The sequence below is a fragment of the Sminthopsis crassicaudata genome, chromosome 2 (assembly GCF_048593235.1).
Source record: "Sminthopsis crassicaudata isolate SCR6 chromosome 2, ASM4859323v1, whole genome shotgun sequence".
NCBI classification, from domain to species: domain Eukaryota; kingdom Metazoa; phylum Chordata; class Mammalia; order Dasyuromorphia; family Dasyuridae; genus Sminthopsis; species Sminthopsis crassicaudata.
In genome coordinates this window covers 469,420,653-469,440,602 of record NC_133618.1, presented here as the reverse complement: position 1 = coordinate 469,440,602, position 19,950 = coordinate 469,420,653, and the positions used below count along the sequence as shown (strand labels likewise).

General features: G+C 41.1%; 1 protein-coding gene across 5 annotated transcripts in view; it reads right to left on the bottom strand.

Moving 5' to 3' along the window:
* Positions 1 to 19,950, bottom strand: part of MVB12B (multivesicular body subunit 12B) — a 278,583-nt gene that overhangs the window by 182,423 nt on the left and 76,210 nt on the right. For all 5 annotated transcript variants that reach the window (XR_012486790.1, XM_074293112.1, XM_074293111.1 and 2 more), the window contains exon 4: positions 16,465 to 16,561. Coding sequence is in view for 4 of the 5 variants with exons in the window: in XM_074293112.1 (XP_074149213.1) it covers positions 16,465 to 16,561 (97 nt within the window). In the remaining variant the exon portion in view is untranslated. The remainder of the gene's footprint in view (positions 1 to 16,464; positions 16,562 to 19,950) is intronic.

The window sequence follows — 19,950 nt, the reverse complement described above, 5'->3', positions numbered from 1 at the left end:
TTATTTCCCTATTAAATCATTCAGGAATATCTTATAGTTCCATGCTCATTTGGGAATCCACTGACTCTCAGACTCAACAAGTGCTGATTTATTTTCCTTTGTGATACATATTTCTAGATTCCTGAAATCTTTTATATGATTTGGAGGCTATATTTCTTTCTGCTATTAAAATGTGTTATTTTATCTGCTTATGTTCAAGATCTTTAAGCTTTTCCTTCCTGAGATCTTTGGTAATTTCAAGCTTTTCCCCCATTTTTCTTTTCTCCCATTGCTCACTTTTTGATTCCTTCTCCTTTGATAGACATTTTCTAGTGAATGAAGTTTCCTCCCCCACAGGCAAATGAATATTTCAGAAGCCTTAGCCTCAGTCCAAGTGATCTGGGGGGAAAGGGGAGGCTGGAATTAGTACCAAGTGATACTGGTATCTTTAAGGACTAATGCAATATAACAGTCACACAATCTCTCTCTTTCTCTTCCCCTATTCTCCACCCCACCCCCGTGTGTGTGTGTGTGTGTGTGTGTGTGTGTATCTCCCCCCTTCCCCTTCCCTCTCTTTCTCTCTCTGTTTTTCTTCTCCCCCATCTCTGTCTGTCTATCTCTCCTCTGTCTCTGTCTCTCCCTTTTCCCCTGTCTCTCTCTCCTTCTTTTTGCCTTTGTCTCTGTCTCTCCCCTTCTATCTGTTTTTCTCTCTCTGTTTCTGTCTCTGTCTCCTCTTCTCTCTGTCTCTCTGTTTCTCTCCTCTGTCTCTCCGTCTCTGTCTCTCTCTCTTTCTCCTTCTCTCTCTCTTTGTCTGTTTCTCTCTCTCTATCCTCTTCTTTCTCTGTTTTCGTTCTCTCCCTCCCCCCACTCTTTCCCCCTTTTCTCTCTCTGTCTGTGTGTGCCCTCATTCTCTCCTTCTTTCTCTTTCTCCCATTCTATCTCTCTGTTTCTGTTTCTCTGTCTCTCTCTCCCTTCCTTCTCTCTGTCTCTCTCCATCTGTTTCTGTCTCTCTCTGCCTCTCTTTCCCCCTTTCTCTCCTTCTCTCTCTGTCTCTCTTCTCTCTCTGTCCGTTTCTCTTTGTCTCTCTCTCCTGACTAGGTTTGGAGGATCCAGTTGAGTATTTTAGTCTGCATATGGATGGGTTTGGGTAGTCCCCACTGTCACAAGCAAGAGGAAGACAGAGGGTGTAGACAGAGTAAGTCAGGGCTGAGGTATTCTGTTCTGCTGCTGGTACATGAGTTTTTGTGTTTTGAGCACTTGGTCCTAGACTATGGAAAAAGCTAAAACTGCTTTACCTGTTGTGCTTTGGAAAAGCTTGAGAGAAACAGAGTTTCTGATTCGCAAATCAGAGAAAATGTCTGAGCCTCCATCTTGGTCACATGACCCAAAAGTTGGACCTTCCAGATCAAAGAAAAAATACTGCAAATAGGGAGAGATACTTCACAAGGAACCTAATGAGAATCGCAGGGCAAAGAATAAAAAGAGAAACTGATTTGTGATATAGCAAAAATTAAAATTAAAAAGGGCCTACACCCAATAATAACATCCTGCAAACCTGAGCTTAATCCTACCAAAGTAAAAGCCAAACCTTTCATGTAATTTACTGCTTCTAAGTATTCCCAGTGAGAGAATCAGAGTAGAAACTCTGAAGTACAAACACAGGAAACAAGAAAAACTTAGGTTAATAAGTCTGAGGATCTTGAAAAGGATTAAAGGATGAACTTGAAAGAGAGACAAACAACTGTAGTCCTTTCAGAAGTCCACTACCTCCAAGAATGGAGGAAAGAACAAAGATAAGTTTTTTGTTTTAAGGAAGTAGTAAGGGCAAAGGGATGGAAGAATGCCCTAGGGAGAGGAAGAGTTTACTATTTTCATAACAGAAATAAGACAGAAGATTACATAATTGGGCATAGGCTTAGAAGGAAGCAGGGCAGGAAAAGTTGAAGGAGGCAGTGTAGTATAGACAGAATAAAATATATATATATAAAAACTGGGTTAGAGGAGGAGAAGAAGCATTTAGAAGAGATGGAGAGTAGGGCAGGGACAAAGCAGAAAAGCAAAGCACTTTAACTATAGAGAGCTGGTGATGAAAAGGAAAATAAGAGAAAGAAAAGGCAAGGGCAAGTAATCTGAGTTTGAATGAAGTGAGAGAAGAGAGGAATAAGATTCAGCTCCAGAGGACTAGAGATGATTTACTTCTCTTTTCTCTCACTTTTCTTTTTTCTTTTAAAAGAAGGAGGCAGAGGAGGAAAAGAAAGGAAACAACATAACATATGACAGAGAAGAAAGCAAACCTAACGATCACAATTTTGAAAGTGAATGGCATGAAAAGGTGAAAAGGGTGCCAAAATTGATCAGATGACACTACCCCACACAATTTATTCTTTGTAAGAAACATTTTTAAAGCATAAAGACTCATGTAGAGTCAAAAGGAGGGGTTTGAACAGAATCTATTGTGTTTCAGCTCAATCAGAAAAAGCAGGGATAACAAGCACAGACAAGAAAACAGCAACAGTAGGCATGGCTAAGAGTGAGAAGCAATAAAAAACATGCTTAAAGGCACCTTAAATTATGAAACAATATAAAATTTAAATGTATATTCCAAGCTGAATAGCATAAAGACTTAAAGGAAAAATCAGATGAACTACAAGTAAAAGTGAGCAGGAAAAAAAATACACCATTCATTAAAGAATTCAATATGTTCTTTTCAGATTTCAGCAAATCTAACAAAAAAGAAAGCATCTAACCAAAATATTAAGAAAAGCATATATAATAGATCTTGATAAAAGGCTGCTAGAAAAGGTGGCATATAAGAAAGCTAGGAATTCAAAGGAGCAGAGTTGAAAAGGGAACATCGAAAGAACTAAGAATAGAAACTTACAGTCATAGATTTAAATCTAGAAATAGACATCTGCCTTGCTTGAATGTTCCCTGAAGTAGTGGGACCCACCATCTCTAGTCATGGCCCAATACATATTTTTATGTCTTAATTATTAATCTTCTTCCCATCTTTAAATTACCTTAAATTCCTTTGTCTGCATATCGGTCAATCTGTTGAAGACCTTTAGCTTATAAAAGGCCCAGGTTTCCCACTGCATTCCCCCTCCTGATCTATGTCTGGCCACTGGACCCAGAGGAACTCTGGAGGGGAAGGTGAAGCTGGTGAACCTGCACAGCCTTCCTCACTTACATACAATTCACTTGCATGTCAGGGCATCCCCTCCCTGATGTCCTAGTCCTCTCTTTGAGAATGAAGGACCAATAACAACAGATCTGGAAAGCACCTTAGAAGTTATCAAGTCAAACCTGCTAATTTTACAAGTGAGAAAACCACACTGTCCAGAATCATGCAGCTACCCATATATAGAAAAATGATGATAGTTATATTTTACAAACTTATAATTATAGAGGATGCTTATTAATGAGAGAATGACTAAACTTACATTACAAAAATACATAATGGACTATTATCATGTAGTAAGAAATGATAAATATAAAGAATTCCAAGACATTTTGGCAGCATGGTAACAGTGGAAAGTCATCTAGATCTGGAGTTAAAGGACCTCATTTCAATCCTGGTTTGACCACTTACTACCTGCTGTGTGATCTTGGAGAAGTCACTTAACCCACTCCAGTCCTCAGTCTTTTCATCTGTAAAATAAGGTATTGTACTAGATGGTCCTTAAGTAGCTCCAGCTCTAAATCTATGAGCCAAGTAAGTAGAAATGAAATAATCTACAGAACAATCACAACAATGTCAAGGAAAACATTAAAAAAAAGGTAGACTGACCAATAGAATGACCAGTCTTGATTTCAGAGGACTGAACTCTCTTGGCACAGGGGATGTTACAGAATTAAGCAAACACTGTCCAACATAGGCAAGAAGTTCAATTGCTTTGCTTAACAATATTTTATTGGTATAGAAGAGAACGTACCATTTACATGGGGGCATAATTAGAAAGTGGCAGCAATACACATTTAAAGGCATTAATAAAACATTTATTTTTAAATATCAAATATTAGAATTTATGGGCATTATTAAAAAATAAAAACTGAACCTATGCTATCGTTATAGGATGTTGGTGGAATTGAATAAGTTGAAGAGATGAATAAGCCAAGACCTTTCCTAAAACTTAAAAAACAAAATCCAGATGTTTTATGTGTTCATGTATTGCTGCTCTTTGCTCAACGTCTCCATCTGCAGCGAATTCGGATTAGGAGATGGAGCCACTAATTACATATGCATAAGCAGGACTAATTTTAAGTAAACATATTATAAATAGTCAATAGAAATGTGTTCAGTCGTGTTAATGAACACTGAGAAAGTACACACTACTTTACTAAAACAAACAGCTTTCCATTTTTTAAGTGCTATATGGATTACTACAACTACATTTTAAATTAATTACAGGATTCTTTTATTTTTTTTTTCCCTCTTGCCTAATTTAACAAAACTCTGGCATATGATTTGGGTACTGAACAGTCCTCCCTGAAGATCTGGACCTATATACTGACTAAAGGATTATCTGGTTGTCTTGGGAAACTACAATCTTCTACATCAGTGGTATCAGATGGGTCCCAACCTATAAGTATCCCTGCAGGCCATATATTGACTTGGTCTGATTTATTGTATTTTTATTTATTTTGTTAATTGATTGGTTGGGCATGCAGTCCACCTGTGTTTTGATACATCTTTTTCAGGTGTCCTTTAAGTGAAGGCTGGATTACCACCAGCTGATAATGTTAGAAAGGTCATGCGGCCTCTGGAATCAAGAGACCTGGATTTAAATCCTGATTCTAACATTTAATATCTGTGTGACCTTGGATAAGTCACAATCTCCAAAGGCCATGGTTATTAAGGTCCCTTCCAGTTCTAGATCCACAATTTGTTTCAGATTTTTAATTTAGGACACTGTGATTTCTAAAGTAGAGAAAAAGCATAATCTGTTGCAAAAACAGGTGCTTCAGGAATATCCAAGAGTTATTTAGATAAAGCTGGTTTCATAATTAGGTACCATCTTGCTGGACACAAACAACCTAAGTCACCTAATGGAGAATAGTTTTAAAAATGAAAGTACTTAAGCTAAGCAAGCATCCATAAAATCAACCCTTTAACATCTGAATTAAACCTTAAATTTTCCTTTTATTTATGATATATTGCCCATCCTCCATTTAAATTCTCATCTGATACCTTCCTGTGGTAGGGAGATGATCCTGGGTTCTCCAAAGATGTGCTAGAAAAACAGATATCCTGGTAGGTCCTATCAACTTGGAAAGGCTTCAGATCTGGTCTGGCAATAGACAGTATGTTTCTTTGCTATAAAGATCAGTCTAGGAGGTATGGAGAATCTCATCATTAGAAAAGACCCCTTGATTTAGAGTCACATATTTACAAGGCCCATAGGTCCAAATTCTGGCTTGCTGCCTATGACATATTGATAAGCCACTCAATCTCTCTTTAGGCCTTAGTATCTTTTTCTATGAAGTTAAATGGTTAGATCAGGCCACAGATTCTTAAACTGGGGAGGATATCAACTTATTTCCCTTTCATAAACACAAATGCATTTCAATATAATGTTTTCTTTATAATCCTATTTATTTTATTTTATACATTTAAAAACATTCTGAGGAGTCCAAAATTTTCATTAAATTACTATAGGAGTCCACAACATACAAAAAACATGTAAAGTTTTTTTTTCCAATTTTAAAATCTTATTTTTGACCATTTAAAAAATTAATTTAAAAAATTAACCTACTAAGATATAGAGAGGCAGAAAATTTTAAAATTCTCAATTGAAAGCCCCCAAAATGAGCACTTCTCCACACCAAATAGAAGACAAAAAAAGGACTATTTATGCAAAAGCAAATCTTTTTTATACTGTTCACTTTTAAATATATATATTATATATGTATGCATGTATGTTCAGCACATTTCTTTCACAACTGATGTATTTATCTGTGCTTCTTTCTGACCTGCCTTCTACTTCGTTATGTGCACTTTTAGAAATGTTTCAATGGCCTTCTAGTTTTAAAGAAAATCTAAAAAAACTTGAACCACTTGACCTGCCATCAGAGAAGTGGTCTTTATTCCATGATTACACACATGGAAAGAAAGGGGAGGTGAAAGATGAGAATTCTAAGTCAGGCAGGGGATGCCTAATGGAAAGGAATGCTGAGCTAGGCGGCTCCGGAGCTTCCTCCGCAGGCCCAGTTTATCACCTCAGTTGGTAATTGGTTGTCCTTCCTTCTCAAAGAAGACCTAAATGACATCCCCATGTCAGAGTTAAGTTACAATGTGTCCCATAGTGGCTGATCAGTATGAACTCAGAATGCTCAGCCACAGGTCGACAGGAATGTGAACATTTGGGCTAGCTTCTCTAACTTTGGGCATTTCACATTTCTTCTGGGCTGGTTCCATTCTGCTTTGCTCACAGAGCCCAGCATCTCTCTGATGAGGGTACGCCATGCTGGGCGGTTCTGTGCCAGTGTCTCCCGTGTCATACAATCGATTGCACAGTTCTTAAGAGAGGCCTTGAGCGTGTCCTTGTATCACTTTTTCTGACCATCTTGTGAGCCCTCGCCCTGTGTGAGTCCTCCATAAAATAATATTTTTTGGCAAACGCACATTTGGGATGGGAACAGTGTGGCCAGCCCGGCAGAGCTGTGTTCTCTGCAGCAGAGTTGGAACGCTTGGCACTTTAGTTTGAGAAAGAACCTCAGAAGCTTATCCTGCCGGCTGATCTTCAGAATCTTCCTAGGACAATTCAAATAGAAGACATTCAGGTTCCTGGCATGGCGTTGTTAGACGGTCCAGGTTTCACAGGCATACGACAATGAGGTCTGCACAACGACCCTGTAGACCTTCAGTTTGGTATCAGTCTAATACCTCTCTCCCAAACACAGAGCAGCCAGCTCTGGCAATGCCTGTGTCAGTCTCATGATCAATGTGGACATCCCTGGAAAGTCCTGCCAAGGTAAGGGAACTTATCCACAGCCCTCACAACTTAATCATTTGTTGTAACCAATGGTTCCACATATGGATAGTGTGGAGCTGGCTGAGGGAGGACCAGTGTTTTCTGGGTGTTAACTGTTAGGCCAAATTTAGTTTTTAAAAAATGGGGCAGCTAGGTGGCGCAGTGGATAGGGCACCAGCCCTGAAATCAGAAAGACCTGAGTTCAAATTTGCCTCAGACACTTAACACTTCCTAGCTGTGTGACCCTGGGCAAGTCACTTAACCCCAACTGCTTCAGCAAAAAAAAAAATAAAATAAAAAAAATAAAATAAAAAGGCAGGTGAGATTCAGTTTTATGCTGACAGCAACAATCTAAAGCGTTTTTATGATGCACTGATAGCTATTTATGGGCCAAAGACCCCGGTGCATCTCAACTACTCAGTCCTGACAGACTGATTAGGGATAAGGACGAGCTCCTGGAGAGATGGACTGAACACTTCTCAACAGATCATTTACCTCAAATTGCTCCCTAGCTGAAGTTCCAACTGAAGACAAGGTTTTGAATGCCACTGGACTACTTTCACGTGGAAAAGCACTGGGTGCTGATTCTATTCCAGTTGAGATTAACAAGGTGCAGGGTCCATTGCTCATACAAAAGCTGACTAAATTTTTCCAGATAATATGGCAAGAGGAAGTTATGGCCTAGGAGTTCAAGGATGTCTCCATGTCCTCCCTTATAAAGGTAAAGGGAATAGACTCTCCTGTGACAATCACAGGGGGTCCTTTCTCTTGCTCACTGCTGGCAAGATTCTTGTCAAAGTCCTCCTTCATAGGTGGATCCCTCACCCAGAAAAAGGTCATCTACCTGAAGGTCAGCATGGCTTCAGAAGGGGCTGAAGAACAGTAAATATGATGTTTATTGCCCAACAATTCCAGGAAAAATCCCAGGAACATAAGTATGTATACAGTATTTGCAGATCTGAGCAAGGCCTTTAGAACTGTCACTCATGAGGGTTCAGCTGCCCAGAGAAGTTCATCAGCAGAGTACATCAACTTCATACCTGCTTGTCTGGGTTCTGGACAATGGGCTCTGGAGCTCTCCCAGTGACCAGTGACACAAGGCCATGTGCTTGCTCCCATGCCTTTTAGAAAGGTGTTGTCAAATGCCTTCTACAAGGACAAACATGGAACCAAAATCAGCTACTGCACTGTTGCAAGCCAAAACCAACGTGGAGGTACTGTGGGTACACAATTGCCTCAATATATATCTCATGGGTCATGAACAACATGTCTGGTTCCCAATTATCAGGGCTCAATTATAAGTAAATTGTTTAACAAGAATAAAGTCTTACATTTGAATTATTTTTTAAAAATCAGTCTTACAAGCACAGAATGGGGGAGGATTTAATAGAAAGCCCTTTATCTGTGAAAGAACTAGGAAGGCACCTTAGTAGACTTTTGAAGCAACAGCTTGAGTCAACAGTGCTCCACACATAAATGTGATCTTGGACTGCCTGAAGAAAGGTATGGTAACTGTAATTAGGAAAATGCGTATTCCTGGAACTCTGCTCTGGTTAGACCACATCCACAATACTGTCTGCTTCTGGCTTTCTTCTTTCGTCCTCCAACTAGTAAACAGGAGGGCATCCAGAGAAGAGCAATCAAGATAGAGAAGATTCTTAATTTTATGTCATGTAAGCACTGAATTGGCTGAAGTAATTAGGGATATTTCAATTGGAAAAAGAGAAGACTGAGAGAACCTGAAAACTGTGTTCAAATACCCCACAGGCCATTATGCATAAGTTAAAACTGTTATTTATTTTTCAATTTGGCTCTATGGATAGAGTAGAGAGAGAGATAGGACACATCCTATGTTCAGGGAAGGGTTGGACTGATTCTAATGCTCTGGAAAAGCATTTAAAACCATACCCCCCAAAACATAAATAGAGTAGTTCTGCAACTACTTTCTTGATGTAACTTAAGAAACAAACTTTTTCTATGAGAGGTTCACAGTTTCTAATACAAGTCTCTTGTTTCTTTTTGTATAATGAAACATATTTATGTGTGTTAAGAATTGTTAAATTCATTAATGAAAAAGAAAATTAAACAAAAACAAATTTACACATATGGCTCAAATCATTGGTCACTTCTAATTGGATGTCCTAATACCTTAAATTCCATTTTATGACCAAATAACACGATCTTCCTACCACAAACCAAAATCCCGTTCCTACATTTCAAGGTCCTCTATAATCTGGCTCTAAATATTTTCATCCTGTTTCTAATTGTCCTCTGAACAGGTTGTATTTGTTCTCACCTCTGCTCAATGTACGCCCTTCAACCAAGTCCTTCCACGATTCTTTCTATATTTCCAAGTTCCACATAACTGATGAAGCCTTCCCAGAACTGCTCTGACTCACACTGATCCTTCCCTTTTCTAACTCCCTACAGAGGCAGAGTGATATAGTACACAAAGGTATTAGAAATCTGGATTTAAATCTCAGCTCTGAATTATTAACTATGGTCAGAAAAATTCACTTTTTTCTCCCAATTTCCTCATCTTTAAAATAAAATAATAATACTTACACTTGTTCCACCACCTCAAATATTCTTCTCATAATAGAGACGGAATGTTGCAGCAGTTTCTAAAAACTAAAGTTCTGCAAAAGTGGAATAAAAAAAGTTCATGCTGAGCATAAACAGACCTCACGAATAATTAAGTTGTAAAGTAAGGCAAAGGATCTTATCTGCAAGACACCTGCCTGAGGGAAATGTGTGTGTGTATGTGTGCAGCACAGAGACAGACACATGCTACCAAAGCTACAGAACACTGGGAAGCTCCCATACTTCGGTGACATCCACGCAGTGCCAAAAATGTTCAGGACCACCACCAAGCCCGGGATATGGATCCTCGGGTCACCAAGGCAGCGCCCATATTGATTGGAACACATAAGCACCCCTCCCTTACAGGGGGTCATGAGCAAAGTAAAGTTTGCCTCTGTTCTTAATTAGCCCCAGAGAAGGTAATCTCACCATTTAGTGCAGTTTTTAGCTTCCACAGATTTAAGTGGTGAGGGTTGGCAGGAGGAATGTGTGGTATAAACCCTAACACACTCATAGAGACGCAAGCTATTACTTACCATCATTTCCTTTCTCTGGGCATCACTCGCCCCTTCTAAAAAAATAAAAAGATTGGACTAAATCAGAAGTCGACAAACTATGGCCCAACTACAGCCAATCTGACTCACTGTCTGCTTTTTTATGTCCACAAGCTAAGAATGGTTTTTATATCTGAAGTCATTCTTAGCAAATGCCCTAAAAACACAGGCAGCAGGCCAAATTTGGATTAAATGATCTCTAGCATCTATTAAAATAGCTATATGGTACAGTGGAAAGGGCACCAGATTAGGAGCCAAAAGAACCAGGTTCAAACCCGGCATGCATGCGCACACACACACATAACAAACATACACACATGTAATGCTGTAAGCTACTTGAGGGGAATTGCTAATTTCCTTCATACCTCTCATAGCAACAATACATATATCCATTCATTCTTTTATTTGGAAAGGATTTATTAAATACCTACTGTATGTAGAAAACTATGTGAAGATTTGGGCACAAAGTCTGAATGAGACACATTTTTATCAGTATAAAATACTTTCCTGTACATATGAGATACCTAATTAATTCTTGCTCAGATGAAAAGAGAAGATAACAAGGCTAGACTCTGATACTGATACTGCAGGCCAGGCCCTATCCATAAAACTGATCTAGAAATAATTTGGTTTTGCCTCTATGATGCATGGAGATTCTTCTCTCCCCTGGGGATCTTCCTATCAGTAGATAAGCTAATCCAATCAGGCTACATCAATTGGAGCTTTCAGACAAATTATCACATCCAGAACTGCTAAGTAGCCTTTTAGGAATCAATGTACTTCTAAGAAGTCAACAGTCACTTCCAATAAGACCATAGGATTTATAATTAGAAGGGGTAAGAGAAATCATCTAGTCTAATCCTTTCTTTTAATAGGTGAAGAAATTCAGGCCCAAGGAAGTGAATTAATTAGCCACAAGGTTACACAGATCAGTGCCAAACTGGGATTCAAATCCAGCTCCTCTGGAATTCAAACTCAGCCATTCTGAATGGGATTCCAACCCAGGCCCTCTGAAGCTATCTAATACTCTTATATACAACACCATCTTTCTCACTACACTCAATCTGGGAATGGTTGCACTACTTGAAAAGAATTCTGAGTCTTTACTGGCATAGGGGCAAACCCATTACAAATATTATAATCCAAAAAAAAAGTTACATAAAACAATAATTCATTTCAAGCAATATTCTCTCCACTATAATTGGACTATGTGGACTACCTCCAAAACTGTCTTATGATCTTTGTAATTCACAAAACCAATAATATCTCAAGGAAAACCTTCCTACCACTCAGAGCTATCACACAATGCAATGATCTGCCTTGGCAAGCCCTAAGTTCTAACTCACTTGAAGTTTTCCAGTAAAGCCTCAAATGGCTTCTGAGGTTCTTCTAACTCTGAGATTCAGTGACTATGGCCTTGTCGATCCAAACTTCAAAAAAGAGATATTTTCCTTCTAAATACATTAAATATTAAAAAGGTATTGAGATCAAAATCCTCTCTTTAAAAAAGCCATCTCAAATATCACCTCTTCCATGAAAATTGCTTAGGTCCCTCCAATTCACAAGAACTTATTAAGAATCTACCATGTATATGCTGGTGGAGTTGCGAAAGAATCCAGCCATTCTGGAGAGCAATCTGGACTTATGCCCAAAAAGTTATCAAACTGTGCATACCCTTTGACCCAGCAGTGCTACTACTGGGCTTATATCCCAAAGAAATACTAAAGAGCAGAAAGAGACACATATGTGCCCAAATGTTTGTGGCAGTTCTTTTTGTAGTAGCTAGAAATTGGAAGATGAATGGATGCCCATCAGTTGGAGAATGGTTGGGTAAATTATGGTATATGAAGGTTATGGAATATTACTGCTCTGTAAGAAATGACCAGCAGGAGGAAGACAGAGAGGCCTGGAGAGACTTACATGAACTGATGCTGAGTGAAATGAGCAGAACCAGAAGATCTCTGTACACTTCAACAACAATACTGTATGAGGATGTATTCTGATGGAAGTGGAAATCTTCAACATAAAGAAAAACCAACTCACTTCCAGTTGATCAATGATGGACAGAGGTAGCTACACCCAGAGAAGAAACACTGGGAGGGGAATGTAAATTGTTAGCACTAATATCTGTCTGCCCAGGTTGCATGTACCTTCGGAATCTAAAGTTTATTGTGCAACAAGAAAATGATATTCACACACATGTATTGTATCTAGACTATATTGTAACACATGTAAAATGTATGGGATTGCCTGTCATCGGGGGGAGGGAATAGAGGGGGGGTGGTAATTTGGAAAAATGAATACAAGGGATAATATTATAAAAAATATATATATAATAAAAAATTATTAATAAAAAAAAGTCTCAAAAGAAAAAAAAAAGAATCTACCATGTATAAGGTATTATTTTAGGTAGTAAAAATGCAAAACCAAAATGACACTTCACTTTGGGGAATGCATGTGACTCAAAACCAAAAGACTTTTGCTCTGGGATAGTACAGTAAACCATGAGTAGCCCCTCAATTTCCCAAGACAGCTGAAGGGTGAAGAGGCTGAATCTAAGCTGGTAGACTGACGACTAAGCTCCTCATCCTCCAGACTTGCTAATGATGCCCCTCTTCTCCCACTGGAAGCATGGTAGCTTCTTGTGCATGGCCAAGAAAACAGAAGACTGGTTCTCCAAGCTCTTGCGCAGCTCGTGCTTCCTGAGCAGCAAGCCCGGGATGGCTGCTTCTAGCCTCAGAGATTACTCCTGAGTTTTGAGAGGGTGGAACTGCTGTGCCTTCAGCTACTGCCAGCGACCCTTTCCAAGGAGCATCCTGTAACTACTATGGCACTTCTCTGAAATGATGCCCATAGGCAAAAAGAGGAACTGATCCATAGCCTGACTTCCCATAAGATAAGGAACTGGAAGGAGCTGTTCAGACAAAGAAGAGCTGACGTGAAAAGCTGATGCAGCAGTCCAACAAAATGCATCACGTTTTTGATGTTTTAAGTATCAGCCTCTGGGGAGGATATAACAGTAGCTATAAATTATTACTGCTGTTTGTTTAAGTCTTTGTTAATGTATGTTTGTGGGTCTTTTGTGAAAAGGAAGTCAATACCTATCCTAGACTGGATTTTATCTCACCCTTTTGGGGAGTATGCTAGAAATAAGTTTTAACTGATTCTCTCTCTAGAACTTCAGGGTAGAGACATAAAGAGCCAGAGCTCAAGAAAGCCTAAACCTCCTCCTTAGAAGGCAAGCTTCCTCACAACTAAACTTAGTTCAAGTGTGTGCAAGTTTACAGGAATTTTCAAGGAGCCACTAGATGAGGAGATATTAAAGATGAGCAGAGGGGGACACTGATGGAACAAGACTCTGGTGGAGACAGAAGGGATGGAATCAAGAATGTAGAAAGAGAGAGCACCTGGTCTTATGAGAAGTTTCATCATTTCCTTGGAAATAGAAGCAAAAGAGAAGGGAAAATATAAGGTGATAAAGATGGAGTTTTAAGGTATAGAACAGGGAAGGAAGAAGCTCAAGGCAGATAGCTTCTATTCCTAATGTGTAATCTGCTGGTGGAGTAGGCTGGAAGAGAGAAAAGTTCTGGAGTAGTCACAATGGGCATTTTAATAGAGTCTGTCTGGAAGGACTAAGAAAATTGAGATTAAAAAATTAAATAAATCACACACCATCACATTAGATGGTCCTTCCTCTCATGATTTTGAGCCTACTTAAGCAGCTAAAGGTGCTTGGAAATTTAGAGAAAAATGCCTGCAGAGTATCTTCTGGCTATGCTTCATCTCCAGGCAGCAAGATGGTTTAGTAGGTATTGCATATGAACTGAAGTCAGGAGAACCTGAGTTACAATTCTGCCCCAGAAACTATAAACAACAGGGAAAATAATAGCACTAACTTCGCAGGGTGGTGAGGATCAAATGAAATGTCACATGTAAAGTGATTTGCAAACCTTAAAGCAGAATGCAGATGTTGGCTATTTTTGTTATTTGTAGTATTATAATCTTGGGATAAGGTATAAAACTTAAATCAGTCTAGTTATGTGAAATTTAATCACCAGGTGTTTATTAATGAGCTGCTTCTTTCTATGGCTTCTTCTCATTGCATAAACCCTCTGCTTTTTAAACTGACAAGTCATGGAAATTGATCCCATCACAAGATGCCCACTCCTTATAGGATTCTCCCCTATAGAATTTTTCTTTCTTTCCTCAAATCCTTTGAAATCTAAATCCCAAATTTAAAATGCATGTAAGAAAATTGCCAACTTTTCTCTCCTCTATCATAAATTCTAAGGCTGATTAGTCATCTTCCTCAAGGTTTCCATCAGTTTTACCCTCACCAACAATCCTTCCTTGTTGGCCAAATCAAATCTAAAATAGGCATTCTTCTCTCTGATTCTTCCATCTTTCCAATGACTGTATTTGGCCAGTCCATAAATTATAAGCCGTTCTTTTTGGGGGAGGGAGTAGAAAGGGAAGAGAGAAGAGATACTTACATATTCTGTTCCACATATATATAATTTGCCTCCTTAGATTAGGCACATCTGACCAGGCACAAATATCCAAACTTTAGCTGATAATGGTAGGGAGAAGATTGGGTCTTCAAAGTAATGACAACGAAGCACAAGCTGCCACAGGTGGAACTAATCTGGGAAGTCTTTAGGATGGGCCCAGTAATAGATTGTATATCTGCCATTAGGACAAGTACACACAAGGAGGCTCATCCCCAGAAAACTTACTGCACATTAAGCACTTGAGCAATATTCTGTCACTTGATATTCACAATAATGCTGGGAGGTAGATGCTATTATCCCCATTTTGCAAATGAGAAAACTGAAGCAAAATTTGCTGAGTGACATGCCCAAGGTCTTATGGTTAGTAAGTATCTGATTTTATAGTAAGTATTTAAACTCAGATCTTCCTGATTCCAGGCCCAGAGCTTTCTCTACTGTGCCACCTAACTGGATATGAACCCCAAGTTAAAAATCCTTGGACTAAATGATGGCATCTAGGATCTATGTCATTTTATAATATCACAATTTACTGCAGGATAGTATGATAATTGATTTTCATAATGCTATTCCTGAAGATCCTTTTATATCTATCAAAGAGTATATGGAATTAGCATAATTTTTACGTTCAGTTTATTTTATTGGATCCTAATTTCTATGTATTCTTACTCTGACAGAGACCTCTTTTTGATGAAGTCTAATGGTCAATCTCCAAACCATAGACGAATACCTCCTTTAAGATAGAGTCCCTACTGTTCTTCTATTGAGCTTTGCCCACACCGCTGAGGTGGCGTATTTCCACCAAACGCACAGCTGTGTCCGTGTGACTATTCCACATCTGTCTCCCTAAATTGCTGCTGGGATGGAGATTGCCCTACTGCTTTCAGAAGGCAAAGGTTACTGGAGCCAGTAACACTGCTTTTCTCATGATGCAGTCTGTGGAGATTCAGGGAAACAGACCATTCTTGCTTTGGAAGTCAAAAGGCAGGAAGCTATTTCTGTTTCTAAGATTTTGATTTTTTTTCTTTTACATCTGGATCCCATGCCAAATTCTGGCACAAGGAAAGCTTGATCAGGAACACACTTCCTAAAGATAAAACTTTAGAAACCATTTCTTCCATGCAATGGCCACACTTCAGGGAGCACCCTTCTAAGACAGAAAAACCCTTTTTATTTATGTGGCATGAGCCAGAATACTCAACATACACTTCCTTGGAGGCAAGAATGGAAAACCTGTGATGTATAATAGAATTGTTCTTATCCATTTGAATCTGATTCTTCATGACTTTACAGGTCATACAAAGCACATCCATGCTGTCCATGGAGTTTCCTCGATAAAAATACTGGAATGGTTTGCCATTTCCTTCTCCAATGGAATGCAGCAAACAGAAGTTAAGTGGTCGCCCAGAGTCACACAGTAAGCATTTAGGGCTAAATTTAAACTTGGGTTTTCCTTTTTCTAGCACTTAAGCCACTTCACCTTTAATCAGAAGACTAAATGATTGGGCTAAACCTTAGTTCAAGACCCCTCAGCTCTACGGACCTAAGTTTCCTCATTTATAAAATTAAACTACTGGATTAGATTTCTAAGCCTTGTCCAACTATCACTCGACACGCACATGTTCCATGTTCTAAGAGTCTCCTCTAGCACTCAAGTCCCTTCCAGCTCTAACATTCGGTATTCTAAGTTTCTTTTCCACCCTAAACCACCTCTAAAATTCTATGGTTCTTTTTGCCACATGTGAGGCACACGATAAAACGCCTAAAATATTTTCAAAAGAAAGCATCCATGGAAAACAGTTATAATCATAGCTAGAGAAAGAAGGCTTTAAAGCCCGTGACAAGCAGTACTGGAGAATGACTTACGTGTGTCCACCGTCTCCTGAATCGGGATGAAGCCTACAGGGAGCGTGTCTTTTATGTCGATGAGCTTCATGTCCACCAACACGTTCCCTAAATGGCTCTTCAGAAAGAAGAGAGGGGAAAAACAGACTGTTAGACCCTCCCTCCAACTTCAGCTTCCCGATGCCCGCCTCACAGCAGCCCTCCAACTCTTCCCCAAGGGCCACTTTGGTCCCAGAGACGCTCACATCGCCCCAGGTATGCAGAGGCGTAAACAGGCCTGCAAGTCAAACAGTCACCCAGGACAAACCGTAATTCCAACCCCCCTGCAGTTTCGAGGCCTACGGAGAGCTGGGTTTTGTGCGAGGAGGCTTGAGGACTAGCAAACTAGACAAAGCACTAGATAGAATAGTGACAAGAAAAATCTCATCAGCACTTTGCCCTTTATACAGACAATTCACACTTTTGTTTCAGGTAGTCCCTGAGGCGGGGAGGGAAGATAAAGAACTTACCACCCTAAGTCCATACAGTACAAAAGCTGTGGTCAGCCTCCACCCCTCAGAAGTGGAGCGTCCTTAGCCGGCTTCTTTCTGCCCCGGCCTCGCCGCTGGCAAGGGAAGGGGCGGGACCCCGGCAAGGCCCGCGTTCTACCCTGGATGGTGCATGTTTCTGTGACTGACTGGGCCCGCCGAGCGGGACGGAGTTCATCACGGCAGCCCCAAGCCGGCCCAGGCTGCCGGGTTCCCTGCTCAGAGCTTCCAAGCCCCAGGGAGCCGGCTGGGGAAGGCGGGCCCGCGGGTCCGGCCGGCAGGGGGCAGTGTGCGCGCCCGCCCCTCGCTGCTGACAGGCCGCATCAGGCCCCCTTCAGAAAGGGCAGATTCCTGCGCAGTCACCGTTTGCGCACACACACCTTTGAACATAACGCAGAACCGGGCTACGATGTCACTGCTCCAAGGTCAATCTAAGAGACAACATGGACGCCAGGCACCCGGCACAATTTTTTAATTATGGTATGATTTTTGCAAGATTCCACATATCCTACACAGAGTGAAGCCAACTTTGTTTGGCTATTTCATGTCCTCCAAATTATACCCTCACAACAGCCTTTTCTATATTTATGTGTGAGTTCAGAGTCTATTAAAAAGGCAGTGTTAGAGTAGGGGGAGTGCTAGATCTGGAGGCAGCCAGTCAGCGTGCATTTATGATAGCGGGGGCTTAATCAATGCTCGCGAAGTTCCTATGAGGCAGGACAATACTAAGCTCTGGGGACAGAAAGAAAGACCAAAAGAGCGAGACCGCGTTCTTGGAGCTCACACTCTAATGCGGAGACAGCATGAGAACAACTGAGGACTACAGTTCTAACAGCACAGGGATCCCAGTCCTCGCTGCCTCTGAGGAAGCTCGGAACTAAGACGTCCTGCGCTTTGCCAGCCCTTCCGGTTTCCATAACGAATATGTAGCTGGGCCATGTGGGCCTGGGCCTCAAGCTCTCCTGTGAAATGAGTGATTACAGACCCTCAGACCCAAGAGCTGGCCCGTCCCACAGGCCTCCCCAAACAAGTCTCCCCCGCTGGACAACATCCACAGCCCCCGCTGGGTTTGGACAAAGGAGCGCCTCCCCAGGCGCGGCTGCCCTCAGCGCCCTCAGGCCTACCGTCCCCTCCAGGCAACGGAAAGAGCCCATCCTCCCTGCGAGCGGCCCTGCTGGCCGGCCCAGGCCTGCTCCCCCAGGCCTTCTCTACACCGTGACTCTCCCCAATTCCTTCAACTCTTCTTCCCGCAGAGCGCAGGCCCGCCCCACCTGCCTGTGACCCCCCAAAAGGCGGTGCTGCCCCCTGAGCGTGGCACTCAAAGTGGACATCTGAGCAGAAAAAAACCATCCTTCGATTCCAACGCGTAAACCCTGTGACTGTACCATAAACTCGCCCCCAAACACTGGTCTGAAGCGAGGCTCTCAAACTAGGCCGAGAAAGGTCACAGTCCAGCAAGGCCGCCAAGACCCCAGGGTTTGGGGGCTACCGTGGGCCCTGCGCCTGCACTGCAAAATGAGGGAGGTGGAGCGGATGGTCCGTGAGGCGCCTTCCCCTTCAGTTTTCCTGGGAGTGTCCTGGCTGGGGCCTGGGATGGATCCTTATGGAAGGACCATGACCTCTTACTCTCCCTGAACGGCTGGCTATGAGCTAAGGCCACTTTTGGCCCTTCCACTTATGAGACTGTCTAATAAGGGCTGTGTGTGTGTATGTATGTGTGTGTGCGTATGTGTGTGCGTGTGTGTATATGTGTGTGCATGTGTATGCGTGTGTATATGCGTGTGCATGTGTATGTGTGTGCGTGTGTGTATGTATGTGTGCGTGTGTATGTGTGTATGTGTGCATGTGTATGTGTGTGCGTGTGTGTATGTGTGTGTATGTATGTGTGCATGTGCATGTGTGTGCATATGTGTGTATGTGTGTGCATATGTGTATGTATGTGTGTATGTGTGTGTATGTATGTGTATGTGTGTGTGTGTATGTATGTGTGTGTATGTGTGTATGTATGTGTGTGTATGTGTGTGTATGTATGTGTGTACATGTGTATGTGTATGCGTGTGTATATGCGTGTGCATGTGTATGTGTGTGTATGTATGTGTGCATGTGTATGTGTGTGCGTGTGTGTATGTGTGTGCATATGTGTATGTATGTGTGTATGTGTATGTGTGCGTGTGAATGTGTGCGTGTGTGTATGTATGTGTGTGTATGTGTGTGCATATGTGTATGTATGTGGGTATGTGTGTGCATATGTGTATGTATGTGTGTATGTGTGTGCGTGTGTGTATGTATGTGTGTGCATGTGTATGTGTGTGCATATGTATGTGTGTGTATGTATGTGTGTATGTGTGCGTGTGTATGTATGTGTGCATATGTGTATGTATGTGTGCGCGTGTGTGTATGTATGTGTGTATGTGTGCGTGTGTATGTGTGTATGTGTGTGCATGTGTATTGTATGCGTGTGTATGTGTGCGTGTATGTATGTGTGTGTGCGTGTGTGCATATGTGTATGTATGTGGGTATGTGTGTGCATATGTGTATGTATGTGTGTGCGTGTGTGCATATGTGTGTGTATGTGTGTGCGTGTGTATTGTATGCGTGTGTATGTGTGTGCGTGTGTGTGTATGTGTGTGCATATGTGTATGTATGTGGGTATGTGTGTGCATATGTGTGTATGTGTGTATGTGTGTGCGTGTGTGTATGTATGTGTGTGCATGTGTATGTGTATGCGTGTGTATATGCGTGTGCGTGTGTATGTGTGCGTGTGTATGTGTGTGCGTGTGTGTATGTATGTGTATGTGTGTGCATATGTGTATGTATGTGGGTATGTGTGTGCATATGTGTATGTATGTGCGTGCGTGTGTATGTATGTGTGTGTGCGTGTGTGTATGTGTGCATGTGTGTATGTATGTCTGTATTGTGCATGTGTGTATGTATGTATGTGTGCATGTGTGTATGTATGTCTGTATGTGTGCATGTGTGT